Source organism: Centrocercus urophasianus, unplaced genomic scaffold (assembly GCF_019232065.1).
Source record: "Centrocercus urophasianus isolate 14NV4802_14NV808 unplaced genomic scaffold, USGS_Curo_1.0 seq_14, whole genome shotgun sequence".
Classification (NCBI taxonomy): Eukaryota; Metazoa; Chordata; class Aves; order Galliformes; family Phasianidae; genus Centrocercus; species Centrocercus urophasianus.
The window spans coordinates 23,353,482-23,377,697 of NW_024884586.1; the positions used below are offsets into that span (position 1 = coordinate 23,353,482).

The 24,216-nt window shown below is 36.0% G+C and overlaps 1 protein-coding gene across 1 annotated transcript in view; it reads left to right on the top strand.

The window, feature by feature from the left end:
- Window positions 1-24,216, top strand: part of AVEN (apoptosis and caspase activation inhibitor) — an 86,217-nt gene that overhangs the window by 11,992 nt on the left and 50,009 nt on the right. Inside the window, exon 2 of the mRNA XM_042814535.1 lies at window positions 9,553-9,727. Coding sequence (XP_042670469.1) covers window positions 9,553-9,727 — 175 coding nt within the window. The remainder of the gene's footprint in view (window positions 1-9,552; window positions 9,728-24,216) is intronic.

The following is a 24,216-nucleotide window of genomic DNA, read 5'->3' on the forward strand; positions in this document are numbered from 1 at the left end:
ACATAGGGGCTGTGTTACTGACAGTGGGACAGAGGTGGTGAAACGGGGAGGAAAGCAGAATCCTTTTCTTCTGAATTACTCATGTAGTACTATTGTAGGCTTTCAGATTTCTAGAGTGTCTCTCTGTACAGCTTAAATTTTCATCATGTGAATATTTTTGTGCATTTGCAATATCCTGCTATTATGGGATAGTTGATCTGAAGAAGTGGCAGATGTAGAGTATTTTAATTTAAATCCCAGATAGAAGAATTTCCCACTGTGCACAAAATATTAATACTTGTATACTGAACCTGATGCATTTCACATGCTTCGCTGACTGTCTTAAAGAAGCTAGTGAGAAAGGAAACGAAGAACAAGTCACAAATATTCTGAAGATCTTGTTGAAAGTTTTATCAATTGATGTAAATATTTTTAGCAGGGGCTTCTTTTTGTGTTTTTATTTAAAAACAACTGTGGAGTCAACTCAGAACACTCACATTCATGCATGTATGGAATAGGAATATTTACAGAGAGTCCATGAGTCTTTAATCAAAAGCAGAAAACAGAATTGCCTTTAGAAAACTACCTCTAACATTGCAAGAAATTAAAGTGTGGGATGTGGCTTATCAGTGCAGTTGGCCAAACAGGTGGATAACTGCTGCTGGATAGGAAGGACCTGCTTCCAGATCCCTTGTTCTATGGCTTGCTTCCAGTCCGGCTGTCTGTTTGCGCTTGTCACGTTCAGCTGTGAGCCGATAGCTGGACTTTACCTGGCAAAAGTCTGCCACCAGGAAAGACAGGAAAGCTACTGATTAGTGTTCTGCCAGTTTGGGTGTGCAATTTCAAGTCTACTGTTCTATTTCACGTCTTTCAGATTTTCTTCTTTGGTGCTGTACTAATTGAAAATATAGCAGTTTGGTGACTATTGCTATTTTTCAGTGGATTTCAAAATACGAAAGTGATGTCTTACATGCTTCCCTTTTTGTGAAACAGATGTGTTTGAAAAAGTTCAGACTTTTAAAAACTTACTGGATATTATCCAGCGTTTTTGAATTCAGAGTCTGAATAACAAAATAACTATTTCCAAATGTAACAAGTTTTGGAGAACTGTAGTTATTGTAGCGTGGTGAACATTACTCTGAAGTGATGCCTTACTTTCTTGTGGCAAAAAAGAATTGAACCATTGAGAAACTTTATCACATTTTTTTCCCTCACATTAGAGATCCTGAGGCTTCTTCAACGTTTGGTTTTGATCTTGGCAGAGAGTTGCTAGATTTGTGCTGGTTTTGTTCTAAAGCTGTGTGCTTGTAGGGGGTGCTAAATAAACATTAGGCTTGTCTGCTGTCTGAGGTGTTTTCTAAACTTTACTCATTTGAGCAGGCTCTGTTGGGCTTATGCATTAACCTTTTACATGCTAAGATCAAAACAGCAAATTACTACCAAAATAGCAGTATCCTTCAAAAAGTCTGAGGTTAATATATATCCTCAGTTAACTTTGATACTTGGAACATACAGAATTCTTCTTGTGTGTTCTTCATGAACTTCTGTGGAAACCATTCATACAACTGTATTTGAAGTTTTAGAAATACTGGATGGAAACAACAAGATGAAATGCTAAGAAATAAGCATGCTGTCAGAGGTTTTCAACACCTGAGTGGAAGAGCCCCAACCTGCCTGGCCTGATTCTGGCTTTGATTTTCCTCTGAGCGGGAGTTTGGAGACAACGATCCCTTGCGGTTCCTTATAGTTGGGATTATGTGGGGATTCTGTGATGTTAACACATAAGAGCTGAGTCCTTTCAGAATACAGTTGATCTCCAGTGCAACTGAGAATATCTTTATTCAGGAATGGCAGATTTGGTGTGAACAAATACCTTTCTGTAGAGATTTTCTGAAATACCAAATATTACTTTGTTTTGGAATATGGCATAAAACATTCACATATGTGCATCCATATGTATACAATATATAAAAGTCCTGATTTTGTCAGATGCAGCCTATGTGGAGGAATAATTAATCCAACTGAAAAAGCTAAAACCTTTGTGGTAATATACTTATTTTGTGAGGTTTTATTAAAACCTGTTGTTTCTGTCAAGATTGTGACAGTTATGTTTGCACTCGTATTTTTGGCTAAATGCTTGTAAGAAAAACATTTAGCTTTTTTTCAAGTTAGTGTCAGTTTTAAAGTAATACAGCTCCCAGTTTTTGTGCAGGTCCATGTGACAGTTCTACAGAAATTGCTTGATGGGTTTGTGTAGTTGCCAATAACTTTCATATAATCCATTCCACTGAATTTAAGAAAAAATACAGTTGATTTTTCCATTGGTGGAAACGTATGGGTTTGGCACGTTTAGAAAATCAAAAGCGTCTTTATCTATAGCCAGCAGCTGGACAGGCTTCCTGCAGGCTCATTTTCCCATCGTGGCTTGGCCATGGGAACGGTAGACAAAATGACTGCTTTCACACTTAATGCAACTCCTTGATTCTCGACCAAGTTTCCCAGTTATGTACAACCAATGTTGCAATTACAGTTATAACGTACTCCCATCAAAAGCCCTTCAGTTTGGAATTCTAAGCTGTAAGAGCTGAACTTCAGCCGGTGGCTTTGCAGTCTGGGAAATCCTGCATCTAATGAGCAAAAAATGAAATCTTATTTACTTTGAGTTTTTGAAACTTTCGTCTTGTGAACATACACTGCAGTAATTGTTAATTGTATGATCAGTAAAAGAAACCCGTAGCAGAGGTTGCTTCTTTTGTTCCTCTATAAGCCTCTGGTTTAAGGACCAGGCAGCCAATAGGTGCTAATGGCTTCCAGAACTCTTTCTGAGATAACAAGGGAAAATGAATATAAGAATTGATGTGTTCTTCTCTAGTTTTTTGTAAGGGAAGATAGTCCAACATTTAAAGCAGTGGTTAGAAATAAAATAACCAGGCCGTTTGCCTGTGGGGCAGAGATTTGCCTGGGAGAGATTTAGCTCGTAATAGAAACTATTGTTCTAATTCAGTGAAATGTAAAATTTGCTCAAAATATGGCTGTGCCTTTTGGAAATATTAATAAAGATCTGTGAAAAAGATGAAATAAGATTTGTAGCCTCTTGGCACTTGATCATGCCTTAACTTTTCTGCAGTGGCAATACCTTCTAGAGGTGTTTTCTCTCTTTAAGGAGCAATGAGAATTGCTCTGTCATTAGGAGTTTTTAAGATGTTCCAATTATTTGCATCTTATAGGTGATATAAGCAAGTACTTTGAAGTAGTATAATTGGATGAGATTGCTATAGTTACTTTTATAGTGTTGTTTTGATTAGACTGTTGCGAATACAGTGCTTATAGAAGGCAACCCAGTATAGATCAGGTAATTGCTCACAGTTTTTGACAGGTTGCTGAGCATTATTACAAAGTATTCTCATCTGTCTCTGAAACAAGCTGTGGTTTATATCGTGGCATTGCAGAAAGGTTATTTTTTTAGGAAAACTTTAAGATAAAATCATAGTATGGCTTGGGTTGGAAGAGACCTTCAAGCCTATCCAGTTTCAACCCCCCTACTCTATTTCCAGGTCAGGCTGCCCAAAGCACAATCTAACCTGGCTTTGAACATCTCCAGTGATGGAGCATCCTCAGATTTTCTGGGTAGCCTGCTCCAGTGCCTCAGCACTCCCTGAATAAAAATTTTCTCCTTATATCTAATCTGAAAATCCCCTCTTGGAGTTTAAAATCATCCTCCTTTGTCCTATCTCTATCAGACTGTGTAAAAAGTTGGTCTCACTCCTGTTTATAAACTTTCCTCAAGTATTGGAAGGCCACAATGAGGTCTTGCTGGAGCCTTCTCTTCCCCAAACTGGACAAGCATTTCTCTATAGGAGAGTGGCTCCAGCCCTCTGGTCATCTTTATGGTCCTCTGGATCCATTCCAACAGCCTCCTCCACATCTTTCCTGCAAATCTTTCATTTACTTTTCTAAAATCTAGATTAAGAGTACTGAATAACAATAGTTTGGGAGATTGTATCCTACTCTTCATAGTGACGTTGCTTTTGTGTGATTCAAAGTGGTTTCTATCCTTATTCTCCTTTGTAGTCTTTTTCTCTGTGCAGAATTTTATCCTTAATATTCTTAGGTGGAGAGAACAATATGATGGTGTACTTTGTTAGATTTTCCCTGATAGTGGAGTATGTATTTAATAGACTGACAGAGATGCATACCTTGATAATGGTTAATTATTAGTGTTTTTAAAATTATTTAAAAAATTTTAATTTAAAAAATTTAAAAAATTTTAAAGCGAAATTCATGTTTTTCTATTATCATAATGGAATAAGTTTTGTGTTGTCATTGAATTTCAGATGCCTGTTGAGGTAACTTGATAAAGCTGCCATCCTTTAGGTAGGGGCATCTTGATTCTAAACACCTACAAACATGCATCAGTATTGATAAAATTGCTCCGGTACTTTGTCTTTTGAAAGATAGCTTCATCAGCTTCAAATGCTGTTCTGCTTCTTTGGTTTGCCATTGTTCTAAATGTAGATTCTATTTTTCTTTTATATACTACATAATTCTATTTTAAGAACCCCTTAAATTTCCACCAGATTAAACCAGGTAATGTAATCTTTTGACAACTTCAGGTTGAATGTTAAGAAATCTCTAATTACTTACTAGGCAGTAAAAAAAGTAAAACAATAATAATAAAAAAAATGTATATATACATAAAAAAATATATATATATAGACGTGTATATGTATGTTTGGGAAAGTAGTTAGTTAAATGTGGAAAATCAGAATAATTTTTTAAATATTATTATTCTTTATGTAACCATCATACATGACATGTCTGTCAATTTTAGTGAGAGAAAAATTAAGCTGTGGGGGCTCTTCTGTGTCTTTCTGGATTTAAGCTGAGATGGAAAAAACAAACAAACAAACAAACAAAAAAAAAAACCAATAAAACAAAACCAAGCAATAGCCAAGCAAAACCAAGCAACGAGTATATTATATACATATTGTTCTGTGATAATTCCTGGTGCCTTCTTCTGGCATCTGCTTGATTACACCAGCATTACATTTGAACCATGCAATTAAAAGGAGATATGTGTTTATTAGAGCAGTTCATGTGATTTTACTTCCCTTTATATCTGCCTAGAGGAACCACTCGGTTTATTTCAGCTGCCTTAGTTATACTGCCACTAATGCAAGTCTCTGCATTCTGTATCTATTCACAGTGATTTAAGATGCTAAGATTTTGAACTACCTTGTTGCTTAACTATGAATGTTTTTTTGACCCAATGACTTAGGAGTTCTATCTGTGAGAATGTAGCTGTAATAATAGATGCTGTTTACATTGGGGTGAGGAGGAAAGGAGAAATTGTCCCTGCAGAGATGCCTTGCTATTTTAAGTATGTCCATTCAAGGTACAGCTGAGCATGTAGGTCAGATTGAATCCATGGGATGGTTATTTTTTTTTTTTTTTTTTTGGACAGGGGGGGGGGGGGTTTGGTCTTGCTAGTCTTTTACACTGATAAGAAGAAAAATTGGTGTTGAATGTCACTGGGACTTGGCCACAGCTTTGCAGCTGTGTCCAGAAAGGAAGAGGGAATTCAAGACAGTTGCTCAAAACTCTTGTTTTCGCATGTTCTGTGAAGAGGTGCTGTTAGGAAGAAAACTGGAAGAAATGCTAACAAAATCAGTAAGGAAGAAAGGATAATAATGCCTGATAGCTATATAATGGGGAAAAGGTAGTTGGCTCAAAGAAAGATAAACTGAGCATGTGTTGTTTGTGCATTCCTTCAAGCTGTTGCAGAACATTTTAAGCACCAATGAAGATTAGACATCTAATTTTTTTTCTTACAAAGTTAATAGAACTAAACAGGAAGAAAGACGACTATAAGCAACTCTTCCTAAAGGTAATAAATAGAAAGCCTCATAGAAAGTTTTAGAGAGCCATAATGGAAGCTCTGACTTCTGATGCACTGCCAGGCTTTTAAAAGGGCTGCGAGCTCAACTGTTCTCGTTGAGTGTTAGTGCTTAATGTGCTGGGACTGCCTGCACTTATGGAGAAGGGTGCTTGAGTCATTGAAGCAGAATGTGGGAGGTTGGCGTTGCACTTTCTCCATTGTGTGCCTCAGCCTTGGTTTGATTCAAAACGCTCTGGGTTGCAGGAGGTGCCCATGTTCGACCCCAGGGGAAATTGCTTGTTCAGAATAATGTTTACTTCATTTTGACACTTTCAGTTCTGGAACATGTGCATCTACGTGTTCTTGTCTGTAACAAATGCCAAATAGAAACCTTGCGTTCTCATTTTTTCTCACATATCTTCCCCAGCCCTATATGCAGATCCAGTGTCTAAAGGAGAGTATACTAAAATACTCTTAGAGACCTACGTGCTGAGCATTTTACTTTCCTTCAGAAGGAAGGTGGAGTTGTATGCTATAGTAAATGGTAAAAATATGTCCTTGCAGAAGACCCCAAATTGTGCAAATTCTTGTACACAGTAGCCTAGTTCTTTTGGTGTTGTGCGAGGGACCGTAATTAGCTTAGAAATAGGCAGAACACACATCTTAAAGACAAAACAGTCAGAAGGTTTCCTGGTTTTATTTAACTGGATTTTTGTACTGTCACCAAAATTGCAATTAAATTTGCAAATGTTAGTGCATGCAATGCTATCTTAAGTGGAGCAGGTGAATATTGAACTTGCTGTTATATCATCATGCATAGTAGGACTGAGTAGTTCAAATTTGCTTAAAAGCGTAAGTTTTTCTCCTTATCTAAGTAATAATGTTCTAAAGGTTATATTTGAGTTGACTTCAAGAAATTATTTCAGCTTGTGTCATTTGTTATTTGAGATTGGGAAATAGGGGAAGGTGAAGTGTTTTGTTTCACTATAGATAGAAGTCTGCTGTGTACTGATTAAAATTAATTCTCAGTAATGGTAGCTAAGGCAGATAAGGGGAAAGAAGTGAAGATTTATGATTATTTTTGTTTCTCAGGTTGTTACTTTAGATGGTAGCTGACTCATAAGAGACTGCAGAAGCAGATTATTTTCTGAAGCTTCACTGATGTGTCTGAATGTCTTTGATAATCCATGATTTTAATGATGAAAATACATCTTTAAGTTGTTTGAATGTTGAATATTCAAGTATGATTATTTTCAGTTTTATCCTGTAGCAGGACGGTGCATTATGTAACATCTTGGAATATTTATTGGGAGAATTAGGGGGATTTGTATTTGAAGTTTATACAATTCTGAAGCAAATCTCAGGTTAGTACTGAAGGAACTAGACTGCACAGAGCCTATTAACACTCTTGGGAAATTGTGGTTTGTTTCTTAAAGTTCAAGTTAATTCAAATTCAAATTTGAAAAAGAATTCTGCCCATCATTATTTTGTATTTAAGAGAAAGCGTTTGAATCCATATTAGTTTAGTGAAAGCTTGTTAAGAAGGTGATTCTCCTGCTCTGTTGCTGATGGCTGAAAGAAGAGTGTCTTTTAAACAGATCTGTAACAGTACCACAGCTGACTTGGATGATTCTGATCTTTTCTTTGAAACAAAAAGAAAGTACAACACAAATTCATCTGTGTAGCACTATTCTTGCTTTCACGTGTGAATTGTGTCACCTCTCAGTTATTTCAGGCACAAAATTCCATAAGGCTTCAGTGGATTATAGCAAATCATTTGATTTGTGGGAGAAGAAAAAGAAACAAATCCATTCTTATCTTAACCTAAGTGAATTTAGCCTTTGTTCTATGGAAATTGTAGCTCTCAGTCAGTCCCCAGTAACGCAGTTGTGACTTCACCCTCTCACTCATGCAACCAGCCATTTGTTCACAACTATTTTAGTATCTCTATCTGACAGAGAGATAACATCTCTTTTTTCTTTCTAAAAATTACACAGAACCAATGAGAATGCACAGAATATTTTCCCTTTTGTCAGTTTTTTGACAACTGGGAATGTATCCTGTATGATTGCTTCTAATCTGTTTTTCTGCTCTTTGATGATTTTAGCATTGCTTCACGCTGTTCCTAAGCAGGACTCCTGGAACGCTGGTGAAAGAAGCTTGTTCATGAATATAAGTGGATTGTTTATATTGAAGCCATTATTCTAGTTGTGGTTTTGTTACTTGTATGATGTGGCAGTTTGTCCAGTCTTGTACCAGCATGTAATTCTACAGTACTGTGCTTAAAAAAAATAAAACCTAGTGTAGTTTCAGAGACACACTAACTATTTAAGGCTGTAGCAATTTTTCTGCACAAGATGTTGTAGCTTTTCACTTAAAGGACATTTGTTTGATATAAAGAATTGATCTTCACCTTTATTTCTGGATTACACATGATTTAAGCTATCAAAGCCAAAGTCCTCCTTAAAGCAAGTGTCTGGTGATGAGCTATAAGGGCATTTTGGTTTATGGATATATAATGACTTACAAAAAGGTGACTTGCCTTTAAAATTGTTTTATACTGAATGAAGTTACTTTAAGCTGTGCAGCAGTGCTGACAAACTTGTATTTAACTGCTCTGGTTACAGAGAATGCACTTATTGTTGGGACAGCAAAATTAAATTTTATGGCAGCAGTGCATTTTGGTTTGTAGTAGGAGAGATGAAGTGAAGGTGAGGGAAAGAGAGGAGCTGTCAGTAGGAGTGTTTGAGGCACACAGTGAATCTCTTCTTTCTTGACTCCTCTTCTCTACTTCTTGAGAGCTCTAGGCCTCCCTCTGCAGAAGGTATCTTCTGCTCAGATTCTTCAGCTACTCTAGGTTCTCTTCTTGCCTATTGTGCTCTTCTTCCACTATGAAGGAGACTTTTCTGTCTGTGAAGCAATGGTTGTTCTAGACAAACCACAAGCTGTGGAAGAAGAGCTTACTTGATGCAGGGGAGAGTTTTCCATGGTGGTTAAGTGCTTTGGCAAATGCTTGAATCTTGCGTTGACTCTCTCATCGGTTTTCCCTTCAATCCCAGTGTGTTATAAGTATTTGGGCAGGTAGATTGACTGCCAGCAGTCTATTTAATTTTTGCTTGTGTATTTCAATAAAATGGTTTTCATGAAGGAAATGGATTTGTTTAATTATTCCATATTACTTGTGTTCAGGCCTCAAAGGAAGTTGGTTAAAATAGAAATTATTACATAGGTAAGCCTGTCTGTGCTTTTGTTCTGCAATATTTGTAATGTTAGCTTTGTTCAATTTCACACAACGAACATCAGACACTTCACTCAGTTATCATCTGCATCACTGCAACACTTGGGTAGAGATGCTGTGACTAAATTAGTAGTTCTGCTCCCCCGCGGTATCAGGAAGCTGTTTGGTACTGGCTTCCAGAACAGGAGGGACAACAGCAGTATTTGGCACCAGCATCACTGCTTGACCCCTATAGGAAGCTCTGCTAGGTAGTTTGAATACATTTCAGGTGTTACGTGTATTTCAGCAATGTGGTTGCACCTCATCTAAAATTTTGATGGGGTGACACTTAACCAGACTGATTTGTCTTTCTGGAGTTGAATTCTGTGGTTGTAGTTCATTGTGTTTGTGACTATCTAAATACTGAGCTAAATGCTATTGAGTTGTAATGGCTTTGCTGTCTGTTTAAATATGACAGGTAGAGGATGATGATGATACTGAATCACGAGAGGAGGAAGAGGAAGTGAAAAATTACTCAAGAAGGAAGATTGTTTCAAACTGGAACCGCTATGAGGATGCAGAAAAAGGGGGACAGGGAGAATGTGGAGAATCACAGAGAGGAACAGACTTCAGTGTTTTACTTAGTTCAGCAGGTAAGCGTTTTGTACTCCATATAAAATTCTTCAGTTTTGCATCTTGAAATACTGCTGTTTTTCTGGCTCCCCTCCCTTGATGATGAAAAAGGAGCTTAGAATACTGGGTAAATCTGCCACTGATCTATTCAGAAGTCTCCATGGGCTACAATGAGTCAAGTACACAGGGAGTAAAAGAGTGCTGCTGTATTTATAGCCTTGTTGTGAAACTGTATGGGTCTGAGCACATGCAGAATGCAGTTATTTTGAGCTTCTTCTTGCTCACAGTGAATTCTTAGTGATCTCAGCCATTAGGTTGTTTTCCAGAAAACAAAAAAGGCTACCACAGAGACTAAAAACAACAGAGCAGTCAAACAGCTGTTTGCTGTTGTATGTTTTGACAAGGATTTGTTATCAACGCTCTACAGATGTGTGCTTGAATAGCAAGTATTAATCTCTTTGATTAAAAAAAAAAGATCAATTGTTTTCTCCTTTTTAAAGGAGATAATAGACTTTAGTCTTAGGTGAAGGTACAGGCTGTACTGGATCATATTTATTTATTTTTAGCAATACATGTGTAGCACATGTACAATTTTGGGCAATTGCACAAAATGCAGTTTCCTAAAATTATTTTAGAAACCCTTTATGTGTCATTGTGTTAGAAGACTGTTCAGTAGAAAGCTACAGAGAGCGTTTGACCTTTTTTGTTTGCTTTTTCTTTCTTCTTTTTCTTGGTACAACTTAGACCTGAGAGATTTCAGAGTTTCCACATACTTGGATTTTTCATTCACAGGTTACAGGGAAAAATTAATACTTCCGTGCATTAAATAAATAATGTTCAGAGGTTTCCTTCCGTGTGTCAGAATCAATTTCTGAAGCTCAATTTTTGCATGAGTGTTGCAGAACTGGGCCTAAATCACTGGTTTTAATGGTACGATTGTGGCATGTATATTGCTCTCTCTGGATGGCATGTTGCACATTAAGCAGAGTGAGAGTCAAGAGATCTGGTATGGACCTCTGTGTTGGATGAGTAAGATAGCCTTGAGAGGAACGATATTACAACTCAAAACTGTTAAGAGAGCTTCTGTGAGCTGCATAGCTGCATGGTGCCATGCATGGTACTTTGGAACTGAGAATATAACAAAGTATTGTTTACTTGCAGTAACTTGCATTTCTGGTAAGTGAAGGTCCAACACAATTACCACCATTTATTTGACTTTCTGTTCTTTGGATGCCAAAAGTTGAGATCTTGCTAGTGGTCTTATTTTTTTAATACTAAATCTTTCTTTTGGAATGTATTTTACCTTCTTTTAGGTAGACATGTTTTGAGGGAGTTGTATTGTGTCTGTTCTTAATGTTAATACAAATTGATAATTAACAGCAGGGAAACATAGTACTTGCTTTAAGGGGGAGAAGAGGAAAGTGCCTTCATGTAGCAGTAAAACAGATGTTTTGGAGTTGCATATAAAGGGATGAACATCATGTGTAGTTCAACTCAGCTCAATTGTGCATTTGATTTCAAAAGTGCTCCAGGTTTTAGCTGTTTTGAAGAAAATAGGATAATGACCTAGCGAGTATGATTGCTTTCTTAGTACACCATCCTTTTTATTATCCAATGATTTCTGCGTTGTTAAAGCTACAATTTCAGCAAGTTCCAGCGAATTAAAGATGTTGTGCTTTACAGAGTGATAAAAGTTTATTTGTAGCAAATTGGATGCAGAGGAACTGAGGGCATTAGAAACTTATGTTGCTGGCTTTATACCTGTTTTTAAAAAATGAGTTCATTTTCTGAGCGCTAATGCTCCTCCTTAGCCAAGTTAATGATTTTAGCGGTGTCTGATCGTATTTCTTGAACTCTTTTTAATTCCGATTTCTCATTATTTTGTTGCTCATAATGTAAACAATATAGTCTTCAATGTGTCAGAACTTTCACATGATATGTTTTTAGTTACACTCATCTAGAGATGTTTCTCTTATTTGTGTTCTTTGTGAGCTTAGGTATTTTTGCGAATTACTGAATAAACTTGAATTTTTATCTACTGAATAAAAACAAATCGTTTTGATTCTTTGAAAAGGTTTATGGTTAGGAAAGCACTGTTTCACAGCTGTACAGCCTTCAAACATGAAGTAAATAATATGTTCTTAAATGCATGGTTTAAATCACAGATTTGTTTTTCTTTCAGTTAAGACTCATTTTGATATCTATACTTTGCAAAACTGATTTATTTTGCTTTAGTTTTCCTACTTCCAGTTGTTTCCTTTAAAAATATATATATATCATTGTATTCTGGTGTGAAATGAGAACGTCTTTCACCATATATGCATACTGAAGAAATGATTGTGATATAAATATGTTAACTAGATGAATATGAAGGCAAGATAACACTTGCAAGTAACGCTTACAGGAAACAGTTACAGAAATAGAAAGAGAACCGTGTATTGAATATTCTTATATGCTTTTCAACAGGAGTGTGAATTGAAAGTATGGTTACAAATATTTTTTTATTACTTAATTTTTCAAATGAGGTGTCACTATTTTGGTCTGGTACAAATTTGATGAGTTCTCAGCAGTGAAAATCTGACAAATTTACTTGTGTTATTATACTTACGTTCTTATAATATTTGGAAAGTGAGCAGATCATGCATGTGGAAAATACATTTTAAAACAGTCTCCTTAGAATTAGAAATGGGTTTTTGTTTGCTATCTAAAATGAGCTAATGTAGGTAACTCTGCAAAGGTAGGTAGCATAAAGATATCGATAGATGAACAAAGCCAGCCTTCCCTGAAGTGGGAGGATGTGTACCTTTCTAAAATGAATACTTATGTAAAAGAATGTGAACTCTTGCTTTACAACATTTATTTTGTGGTTAACTCTTTGTCATTCTCAGTATGCCTGGATTACTAGATCTGTGTGTTCTTTCAGAATCATGGAATGTTTGAGTTGGAAGAGACCCCTAAAGGCCATCTAGTCCAACTCCCTTACTCGCTACAGTGAGCAGGGTCACCTACAGCTAGATCAGGTTGCTCACAGCTCCATCCATCCTGACCTTAAATATCTCCAAGGATAGGCATCCACCATCTCTCTAGGCAACCTGTGCCACTGCTTCACTGCTGTTACCATAAAGAACTTCTTTCTTATATCCAATCTTCAGTTTTAAACCATTTCCCCTTTTCCTATCACAGCAGACCCTGCTGAAGAGTCTGCCCCCTTCCTTCTTACAGCTCTCCTTAAGATATTTAAAGGCAGCTCTCAAGTCTCCCTGGAGCCTTATCTTCTCCAGCCCCAGCTCTCCCAGCCTGTCCTTGTAGGGAGGTGTTCCATCCCTTGGATCATTTTGGTAGCCCTCTGGATGCACTCCCACAGGTCCATTTCTCTCCTGTACTGAGAACATGTAGAATGACTTACGTTATATAATTTATGTGCATGTTCAAAAGATGTTAGGAATGTATCTCCACTTCAGTTTTTCTAAGTTCAATACTCTGGGTCACTTATCGTTTTCAGATGCAGGAAAAATTAGCCGTCCCTGATGTCAGGAGGTGCATCGTTAAACCATTTTGACTTAATTATAGTATCTAGTGTAACAGTTCAAAGTGAAATAAATCAACAGAACAAGTTGGTTGTTAGAATTTTTTGTAGTTCTTACTGACAGAGGAATAGGGCAGCATTAGAACTGATTACTTGATACTGTGTTTTCTTCTGTGACAGTGAATGCTAAGATATCAATGCTTGCTTGTTAATTAAAAGGGAACCTTGGAAAAAAAATACACTGAGTTACACAGGTGACATAGTATACTGTATTATGCACAGATCTTTACCTTCTGTACTGCATTACTGTAGACCTGTTTTCAGTCTTTCTTACTTTTGGGTTCTAAGAAGGTTATTTCAATAACAATTTATTTACAACCTTCTTTGTACTTGTAAGTTTAAGTGTTAATTCTCTGTAGTCTGTTAATTTAAATACTACACATCTTCCTGTTGGCTGATGCAAAGATATTTCTATTGTATGAGACTTAAAATATGGCTCCAGCTTATGGGAAGGCAGTATTATATTTAGTTTAGTATTAGGAATGTCTTCAGCCTTCATGGTCTTCCTCCTGATATTTAATTAGACTTAATCTTTTTGCATGTTAGTCAGTTCAAACTGGTGCAAAGCAGCATGGTTACAAAACATTACTGATCTTGTAAAAATAATCTTTCAAGTCACATTTCAAGTTGCTTCATTTCTTTATCTGTTTTCTTGTGGAAGTGCTGTGGACTCTTGTTCTTATAGTTTCTTTGGTTTTGGGTTGGAATGATTTTATTTGTAGTGGTCTAAGAAGAAGCTTGCATCTCTGATTTTGGCTACTATTAGGACATTACTGTTCAGCATTTGAAAGTTGCTCAGTGAATCCAATTCAATTGCAAAAAACAGCTAGGGAAGTACTGGGGAAGGAATGGAACTGAAGTGTCATTTTTTTCTTATTTTTGAAAGCTTAGAAAGGTCTTGCAATTACTGTTAATAAACAATAATACAATTGGTGCAGCCATTTAAGAATTCTTAGGTAATAGCTCAGATTAAAAACCTGTTCCTAAGCTCCAGCAGGTTTTGCCACTAATTATGTACAAACTCTGAATTCTAGAAGCTTGTAGCTTTACCAGATCAGGTTTCATCTTTCCCAGAACGAGGCAAAGTGTAGAACCCTCATCCAGCATGATATCAAGGTGCTGGCTCAAGGCAGAGAAATGCTTATAGTTTTTCAAAGTAAGAGTTTATAAAGGCTTCTTTTTTCCATAGGTTCTGCCATAATAATAGAAAAATGTTCCAGCCATTCTTTAACTTTTTTTTTTTTCTTTTTTTTTTTTTTATATTGGTATGAGAGGAGAGTGAGGAAAAGTTACCTGAAGCAAACCATTAGTATGGAAAATTTTGGGCTGAAAATGGTCTTAAGCAAGAGCTACTTGGTGGTTTTGCTAACAGCTGATATCACTGGCTACACAGAGCTACTTTGTGTAAAAGTAGGGTGATACTTCACTTCCTAAATTATTTTATTTTATTTTATTTTATTTTTTTTAAGGATTTTATCCATCCATCAGTTAACCTCGTATGTAGCAAAGTAACCTTTCCCATGTTGCTTTTGGTGCCTAACAGGTAAACTACAAGACCAGTGTAAGCCTTCAGGGAATGTCTTGAATCAATTTAGTAAAAAATGCTGTTGAAGCATAAAGAGCAAGAGAACTGGAAATGATAGGATAACTTCACTTTGCTAGAAGAATCTTGCTATGTTTAAAGAGCTGTCCTCATTTTTTGATGGAGTGTCCCAAAATAGGTTTCAGTCATGTTTTTTTTTGGTAGTGAGAAGATGCCTTAGGTTTAAAAATACGATCCTGAAATCTTATTACAGATTTGATTGTTTTCATTTAAACGTGATGCACTTTACAACTACAACAACTCAAAGCTGCCAGCATACATGCTTCAATAATAGTGTACTAAGTTGCAAGGTATGATAACTCATAGATGAAAAAAATTACATTTTGGATGTGATTCTTTTCCCACTTCTGGGCCATGGCTGAATGATTCTGCTGAATTTAAATGGCAAGAAAAAGTAGGGCTGTGTAGTTCAGACAAAACTGGTGGAATGATTTTGGTGTTGTAAGAATTCATGTTATTTCTGAATGCACCTCGCACTTGGAATGGTGTAAGAAATGTGGAATTGAACCCCAAAGGGTAGCATAATAGAAGTTATAGGAATTAAGTACATGAATTTGAGCTAGTTACTTTCCATTCCCTAAAGCACTGTTCTGTCTTTGCAAACTCTTGCTTTTGGACTTCTTTGTATAATTTTGATAAGTCTATTGCAATATATTCCTGTAATTTCGTCATCTTCACTGAGCTGAACAGAAAATGTAGTGCAAAGCTTGTGCTAAAAAAGGGGTTTCTTACAAGTTTTCTATTCAAGGGATATACTGGCAGAGGTTTTGAAGAATACTGCAGCATATCGAGTAAACTAGTTTTCTTATTTTCTGTGCTAACTGTGCTCACAGAAATGATCAGGCGTGGTTCTGATTCTAAAAAATGGTCCTGTGAGTTGCAGAGTTCGAGGGAACGGTTGAAAATCAGTTCTCTTTTTGAACTGCCTTACTCAATGTTTTGGATTCTGTAGTGTATATCAGGGTATTTGATTGTCAAGTTCTACTACTTTTTGTTTTGTGTGTGTGCTCCGTGAAATGGTTTATGTCCATGTGTCTCCATATAACATTATTTCCTGCAAATTTTCCATTTTTCTGCTGTTTTTCACTTGTGCAGTTTTACTCGTTGGTCAGCAAGTCCTCATCAGGAAGAATTAAATGGCAAAATGCTGTTATTTTGTACAATAAAATAACAAGCGAATAAATATTTATGTTGTAATTCTTGATCCTTGAAAGTTTATATGAAAAACGACTTGTAAAACTTCCTTTTAGAAATATATCTGCTATTGACATAATTCTTATTAACCCCACCAATTCTTATGTCACTGAAGCAGACAAAGAGAGGCAATAGATATGACAACATACAGAGAAAATGAGACTTTTCATTTTAACAGGAAAGAGATTTAAGAAAGGCAGAAACGTTGTCATTCTATGTGCTGATAAGCTCCCAGCCCTCCTATGGAATATAGCAGAAGAAATGCACAAAATCCTGCAACTGCGTAAAGATGGATTGCCTCTGTTTTTGTACAATTGAAATATCTAGACTGAAGAACAAATTGCTGCTTATCAGCTCTGAGAACAACAGCTCTGTGCTAAAAATAATAAGACAGATTTATTATTATTCTTGTATGACTTTATGGCTGTGTTTGGAACAGATGTATTTTCCACTAGGGCCTCTTATTTTAACAAAAGTTCAGTGCATCCGAAGCTTGATGTCCTTGCCATTCAGCAGTTGCCGTAGCATACAGAGGTATTATCTGCTTGTTATTTATTAGTAGTAGGTTACTAATCTTGACTGAAAGTTACCATGATACAGTTGTGGACTGTTGGACATATGGACAAGTTGGACACTTGAATATTCCAAGAATATGCACTTTTGAAATAAAGAATTCTAGGCATGTGCTTTACTTGCATTTTTCTCGTGTTGTACTTCTCTTCCTCCTTCATTCCATAAGTGTTCTCTGAACTTCCCAGATGTGCTTCCTGTCTTGATTGTCCTTGGTAGACCCATTCCAGCACATAAGAATATTCCTTTTCTTTTTGGTGATACCATTTTCCTTTGGACATTCCTTATTCAGAGTGATCTTATTTCCACCTACAAAGCTTTTTGCTGTGACTGCTGTGCAGTCTGTGTAGGCAGTTCACAACTTCAGCCTTACTAATAGACTAGAGAAGTACTGCAATTTTACGTACATGAAGATAGAGATAGAAATCTTGAAACTGAGTAAAATGCTAACTCTCCCTCTCCACCCTTGCTGAAATAGCTTTCCCAGCTGAAAGAAAAACCTTCCTTGATAAAGATTTGCAGTAAAATTACAGGACTTGGCATCAGTGTAAGATGATTATCCATCTGCTCAGTACTTCCTCCTTCACTGTTCATAACATTACTAACATTACAGAAACTCTTTTTTTTTTTTTTTTTTTTTTTGTTCTAATCAGACAAGCTGTCTTTTTTTTTTTTGTCTGAACTAAAAATAGGAAGTGCCAGATTTTAAGTGTTAATTGCATCTTATTGATAAATGTATTTTCTCATAATGGATGATCTGTACTTATCCATATATGTCTTCATATCTACAGTACCCCACCTTGCCCAATGTGTATATAAAATATAATCAGAACTATATAACTGACACATAAGGTAATCCAAAGTCTTGAGTACGTATGTATTTTTTGCTTCAATATTCTGATATTTCAGAACTATTTAGTCATACGTTTTGTCTGTGGTAGTATTGCAAAACTACTGATAGCTCATAGAAGGAAAAAATGAATGGTGTTGATGTTTTTGAAGGTGTTTTTTTTTTGGGGGGGGGGGGATGCTTTATGATTTAGAATCAAACAGGGTAACATTCACAGATTAAAAGGGTTACATTTTGTTCCCATGGAAATCAGTGTGGCAAACTTTTCTCATTCTTTTTTCTCATTTTTCACACTTTGCACTCATTTTATAAATTCCATATTTGTGGATTTGACAAGTTCTCTGACCAATATAGTTCTCAAAACACTTGCCTTAATCTTTTGCTGCTACTGTATATTGACAGTGATTCCAGTGAATTGAGTTTAGTTATGCTTTGGTTATGAAATCACAAATCAGTTACTTCAAACATGTAACAGTTTATCCTTATAACTTTTCTTGCTCTTTTCATGTCCACTAATTGAAAGCGGAGGCTTGAGAGCTTTATGAAAATGTCTATTTGATTGATTCACTGTTTCTGCTTTTTAATCATGTCCTTTTTTTAATATCCCTAAAACTCAGTCTGTACTGACTAGGCTTCATATTGCTCATTATGTTTGCTGTGGTGTCATCATCTCCGACTTTCTTGCCAGATAAATTCTCTAACCAAAAAGATAATTACTCTGACTTGTAGATTGATAGTATGCTTAGCACCTCCTGCCTTTGCTTTTCTAAATTCAGTATGTTATTGCCCCTACATTCCATCTTCTTTCCTTATTGCTTACTTTCTGCCTCCCTCCCTCTGTATTATCCTTTTACTCTCTGATTTTCTTCCTTGGCATGTATTACTTTTTATTCCATTCTTCCCTTTTATATTTGCTGTTATACTGTTGATTCTGTTGAGTCTCCTGAATTAGAGCAGGGTCCTGAGCCATTGTTACGTTACCTGAAATGGACTTTAAGCTTTTCAGAGCTGGGATTTCCATTTCCTTGCCTGGAAAATATTGGTCTTCTTCCAGTAATTACATTAGTACATATCAAATACACTTCCATGATAATATTAAAAGTTGTTGATTGATTTGGATGATCTGTGTTTGTTTTAATGGTAGTACTTAATCCACTTTTGTTTCATCTCTCTGCATCCTACACGAGAGAAAGAGCCACTCTATTTTTATTGTTTATGGCAAGGATAGTAAGAGTATCAGATATAGCGGATTGGTTTCATTGCAGAAAGCAGACTTAACTGTTCTGTTTCACATAAAAATATTGTTTTTCCTAATATAATTTTAAAAAGAAGTTAACTGTGATAATAATTTTTCCTTTTTTGTTGATGGATGCCCTGAGATGTGATTAGATTGTGTGTAAACCAATGTTAGAGGAGAGAGGCCTGTTCTGCTGGTAGGGTGTTCAGAAATTTGTTTACTTGTGGCAGTGATTGTTCTAAACGCTGTTTTTGGAGTGGAAGAAAGGCCATTAAGTGTGAAGCTATCTAATGGGCACAGTCTGCCTAGCGGTTTCTTAGTTTTTGTCAAAGCTCTTTCTTTTCTTCCTACCCCATTTTTCATCCCTTTATTCTTCGCATTTGCTGCCAATGTCCTGGGCTCTCCTGGTCCTTCTCATCTGATTTGGAGGCTTCCTGAACCAAATGCATACATTTTGTCTTGCTTTTTTCACTGTGATCTCATCCTGTTGCTCAGGTGCTCACTATTCCTGCATTTGATTTCCAGGCTGCACTTTGGCTTGATGCCCCCCCTCATATTTTTATACTTGTCCAAATCTTGTGTTGGCTCCTCAGCTGCGTTCTGTTCTCTTGTCTACTGTCTCTCTCAGCTCTCAGGAGAGTGACAGCTCTGGTGTTTCTGGCTGTTGTACAGGAAGGTAGCTCTACTGAGCGCAGGAAGGATCTGTTTTTTTTGTTTTGCTTTGTTTTTTAATTGTTTTTTTTTTGTTGTTGTTGTTGTCGTTGTTTTGTTTTTGTTTATTGTTGTTTCATTTAGGGATTATTTTTTTGGTCCAAATTTAGGAAAATTTACTGAAGAACCTTAAAGGCATATTGACTCTTGCCAAACTTTTTTTTTCCAAAATGAAACTTGTAATATCTATGCTCCAACACTCAGGGGAAATCTACTGTCTTGTTTTTTCTTGCAAACTGTCTACATAAGTACTAGAATCTCTTCTAATTTAGAAAATCTTGCTTGAAGGACAGAGTAAGGTGCAAGTAGGGAGAAACTGTTTTCTTTAGTTCTGACTCATTTTCAACCTTTACTGGGATGTGAATCAGATGACCTTCCTTTGACAGTACACACACTCATCATCCCATTTTATAAAGCGTGGTATTTCTGAATCTGCTACAGATAATTTGGACTGTGAAATTGATCATACCTTCTCTGTTTCTTTTTGAGATCTTGATTGAAAACAGACTGTGATAATGTGGTATTTTCTCCGTGAATATGGGCGTGTGCTTCAACATGCAGAAAATGTGTCACTGAAAAGTGTGTATCAGCTAGCTACAAAATGTAAGAGGTTAAGATGGAAAAAGAAATTCAAGATAGCGTGTTTCAGTAGGCTGTTATCATTGTAATTATGTTGTGATCCTTGTATTGATTGTAGTGTCATAAATTTGTTGTAAAAGATAGAGGCAATAATCCCAGATATTTGTTGAAAATAAATGTTTACTTGAGGCATGTGGTTAATTTTCTGCTGGCAGAATGGAGATTCTAGAAGTCTAACTATTGTAAATTCATAGTTCAGTGGTAATGGGAGTTAAATTGTGTTAAATTTTTCTAAGCAAACAAAATGCTGGGGATTCAAAAGTGATCATCCTGGAAAGAAAGTCTTTATAGTCTTTATAATCTTTCTAAAGATTAGAAAAGATTCTCTGTTGGTAATCTTCATTTCCATCTTTCTGATGTTCAAGGAAGTGTACCGAAATGATTATAATGGAAAAACAACACTTCTATACTGACTTCCTTAGTGATGGAGTCTTATTAGAGCAGATTTTGTTTTTCTCTAGATATGTTTTATATTAATAAAGTTGTTAGATGATAGTTGAACATGACAGAGTTCAAATGCTGATTGGCTGTTATACCACGGAATCTGCTTTATGCTAACCTGTTTCTTGGCGGAAATCCTTTGAGAGAAAAATAGGAGTGACACTACCAAGACACAATTTATACTTAAGTGGCGAATAGTCTTGGAAGTCTAAAGGTCTCTTGTTGTCCTTTGATCATTATCTAGATTTCCCATGTAATACTGTGTTTCAGTCTGGGGAACAAGTCATCTGCCCACCTGAAAAAAAAAAAGAATATCTAAAATGCATATGGGGTTCCTTGGTAAAGGCGTTGTAGTGCGTGGCCTTCACATGTAGTGATTGTTACAGGTATCTGCACATGACAGAGGATTCTTATCTGGTTATGTTTTCTGAAAAGTTAACAAACCATACCCTTTTTGGCCTTCTGCTTTATTCAGGGAACAATTGTAGGTGTTTAGTGATGGTTCCAGAAAGGGTAGTGTATTCATTCTCTCTCTTCTGTCTTGGATGTGGTTAATTTTTTCTTTTTACTTTCTTATATTGAAAAGCATACTTTTCCTTTTAGAAAGGCAACAATAAATTTGCTGCACCTTTTAAGTATCCTTTTTAGGGTTATATTACCCCCAGGGCAAAACCCAAAAAGGAATTGTATACAGCAGCTGGTGGTGGTTTTGCTTGATCAGTGTTTAAAAGGTACCCGGTGTCACTGGCAGAACAGTGAGAATGGAAGGTGTTTTCATGTTCCCTTTCATTTTATGCTATCACCTGTCACTTCAGATGGGAGTAGGTGGGAAAAATAACTTCTGTGAGAGTGGAGAAAGTGTTTTACTCCAACTAATGAAATATTTGTCACTTACCCTGAAAATGGGCTGGGTAATTTTTTCCAACTGTAAAGGGGAAAAAAAAAAAAAAAAAAAAGTGCTCATGTTGACTTCCCTTGCTCCCATGCACTAAATAGTGGATGAAAGAAACCTGCAGCTGTTAGGTGATGTCTTACATCTCTAAATAACTGTGTATGTAAACATTAACTGCTTTGTAGTCATGTCTGCCTCTACTAAAATGTGAATTCTGATAAAGGTGGCTGTAAGTTATTTTGGATTTTTTCATCCGTTCATTTGTCTGCTACATGTCTCTGCTTCTCTGTTGCTTTTATTGAGTATTTATCTTTGTTGTTCTCTTTGTTATGCAGCTGTGGACTTCTAATTAAAAATGTAATGAATTTGAAGTTGTGTTGTACTACATTGCTTCTGATCTCAATAATAAATTATAATTACCTCTTCTGAGCAAGTGAATTTGAAATACACTTCAGTGATATTATGGTCCATCACCAGATATGGATCTGCTTGTCTGATTTGAGCACATGAATGGCGCCAAAGAGTTGGCAAGAATGTGAAATTGAACAGGTGAAAAGGGAAAGATCTTGGCGAATTAGTGGAATCCAAGGATTGGTAGTACTAAGGGAAGGAGCGAGCACTTTTTTTGTTTTGTTTGTGCATGTTTGGTAGTGTGCATGCATACTGGGTTAAATTGAGTTGGACTGTGGAACTTCAATGTTAGCAGTAAATACGTTGAGGAACAGAGATCCAGAAATCCTTATTTCTGATTTACTTTTATATGTATTTACAGTTAGAATGTGGAGAGCAAATCCATTTCTAATGCAAGCAAGAGCCTGCTTTATATTTTCTGTTGTTGCTCCATGTGGTTCTGCCTGCCCATTATTTTACCTTTATTCTGTTCATTCTGTAACACCTTACTAAGTGTTCACTTATGCTTGTTTTTCACATATCTTCTTTCTATCCCACAAACAACTTTATATCTTTGAGTTGTATTTGACCATGGGAAAGAAAGAGGAGGAGGGAGAGGAAAAAAAAACAAGGATAGAAACCTCAGAGAAGAACAATCTATTCACTTAAAGGAAAATTGCCTACAAGTGTGAGATGACTAAATTAACTGGTAGTAATGCAATCTGAAAGCCTCAGAACTCATCCCTGTTTCTTACAAGTACACTTAAACTTGTCAGAGGAAATTGATCTTTATAAATATCTCTGTGAACATAATATTCAGATAGAGACCAAGCATTTTAAAGTCTCCATAATGTTGGATTTGGTTGCACTATCTTTATGTTGCTGTGTTTATTTTTGTTTTTGTTTTTTTAAATGCAGTATGTGTGTTTAGTGCCCATGCATCAAAATAGTTTATCTATGTTAGTTCATTCATATTTTAGGAATTTTCTTTTGACTGTTCATTTATTAACAGTAGAGTCCTGTAATAGTCCTGGGATTGGTCTTTTTGCATTCTTTTCCACTTTAAATGATATCAGCATAGCACCATTTTCTACTGCTACACTAATTATGAGAAAATGAGGTAGTGAACAATGGAATTCTTTTGGGTAGAAGAATTGGAGTATTTATTAAATACCTCTGTTTACAATTTTGTTTGTTAAAGAGTATTTATAGTTTAAGTTACCATGAGTAAAAAACAGTGGAGGATATTTATTAATTTTTTAAAAGCTGAGGAGCTATATAAAAGTGCTTACTTCACAGTTCCAAACGTTTTAGGTAGTGACAGATGCTGTGGACAATTTTTTTCAAGCATCTAGAATAAAAAAAATTGAGCTATGTTCCTGAAGCCTGTCAATCTCCCAGCCTGGTTGTAGACTGAAATTATTTCATTCAAAAAAAGACTAGCGAAATAAGTTTGTTCTGTTACAGAAATAACTCATTGAACAAGCTATACTGTATGTTTAAGAGACTAGAGTATTGCTTTTTTGAAAACTGTTGCTGAGGCATTGAGCCTCACCTACTGCTGAAAATGTAATTTTACACGAATAGAATTCATTTAATCATAAAAGGAAAGCACTGTAGATTAATCCGAGGAGGACAGAACATGGATGAGATATATTTTGGTGACAGTGATAATGTACACCTACAATATCAGTCAGGAAGAGATGACATCCGCATAATGGTATTAGGGATGCTTTATGTAATTTACATTGCAATAAGTATAAGAATTCATGAACAGCCTATTAAGGAGGACATGTATAGGTGTTTAGGATCTTTTTTTTTTTTTTCTGGAGTCTGCTCTTCACTATCAGTGTTCTGACAGTTTGGCTCTGCTGAACTTAGAAGCAGTTCCATTTCTTCCTCTTCTCTCCTCGAAACACATTTTAAACATGCATGGTTTTAATAGTTTGTTTACAGTATTTGTCATTATTTGCTTTTAGGCATTAAGCACAAAATACTCAGTTAAAACTGAGTAGTTTTAACAAACATTCAGTTAAATTTGCTTCATTATTAACTTGTACACTGTGAGAAATAACAAACATAATGCATTGATTTCAGAAGCATTTGGGGAAATCTGATGCAGTGAAAATTGCTGTTGTTTCTTTTTCTAATTCAAATCTTATTGATTTGTATATTACTTGGAGAACAGTGAACTGGGTTATCTAGTAAGGCACCAACCTACCCGGTAAAACATCGATTACATGGCCACAGAAGCCATTTTTGACAAGGTGAACTTTTCTAGATAGCATGAGCAGTCATAACAATGTTATGAACTAGATCTTAGTTGAATTAAGGCACATCTTTTAGTACAGCTACTGTTAAAAACAACTTTCAGTCTCTTTTTAAATAATTATACA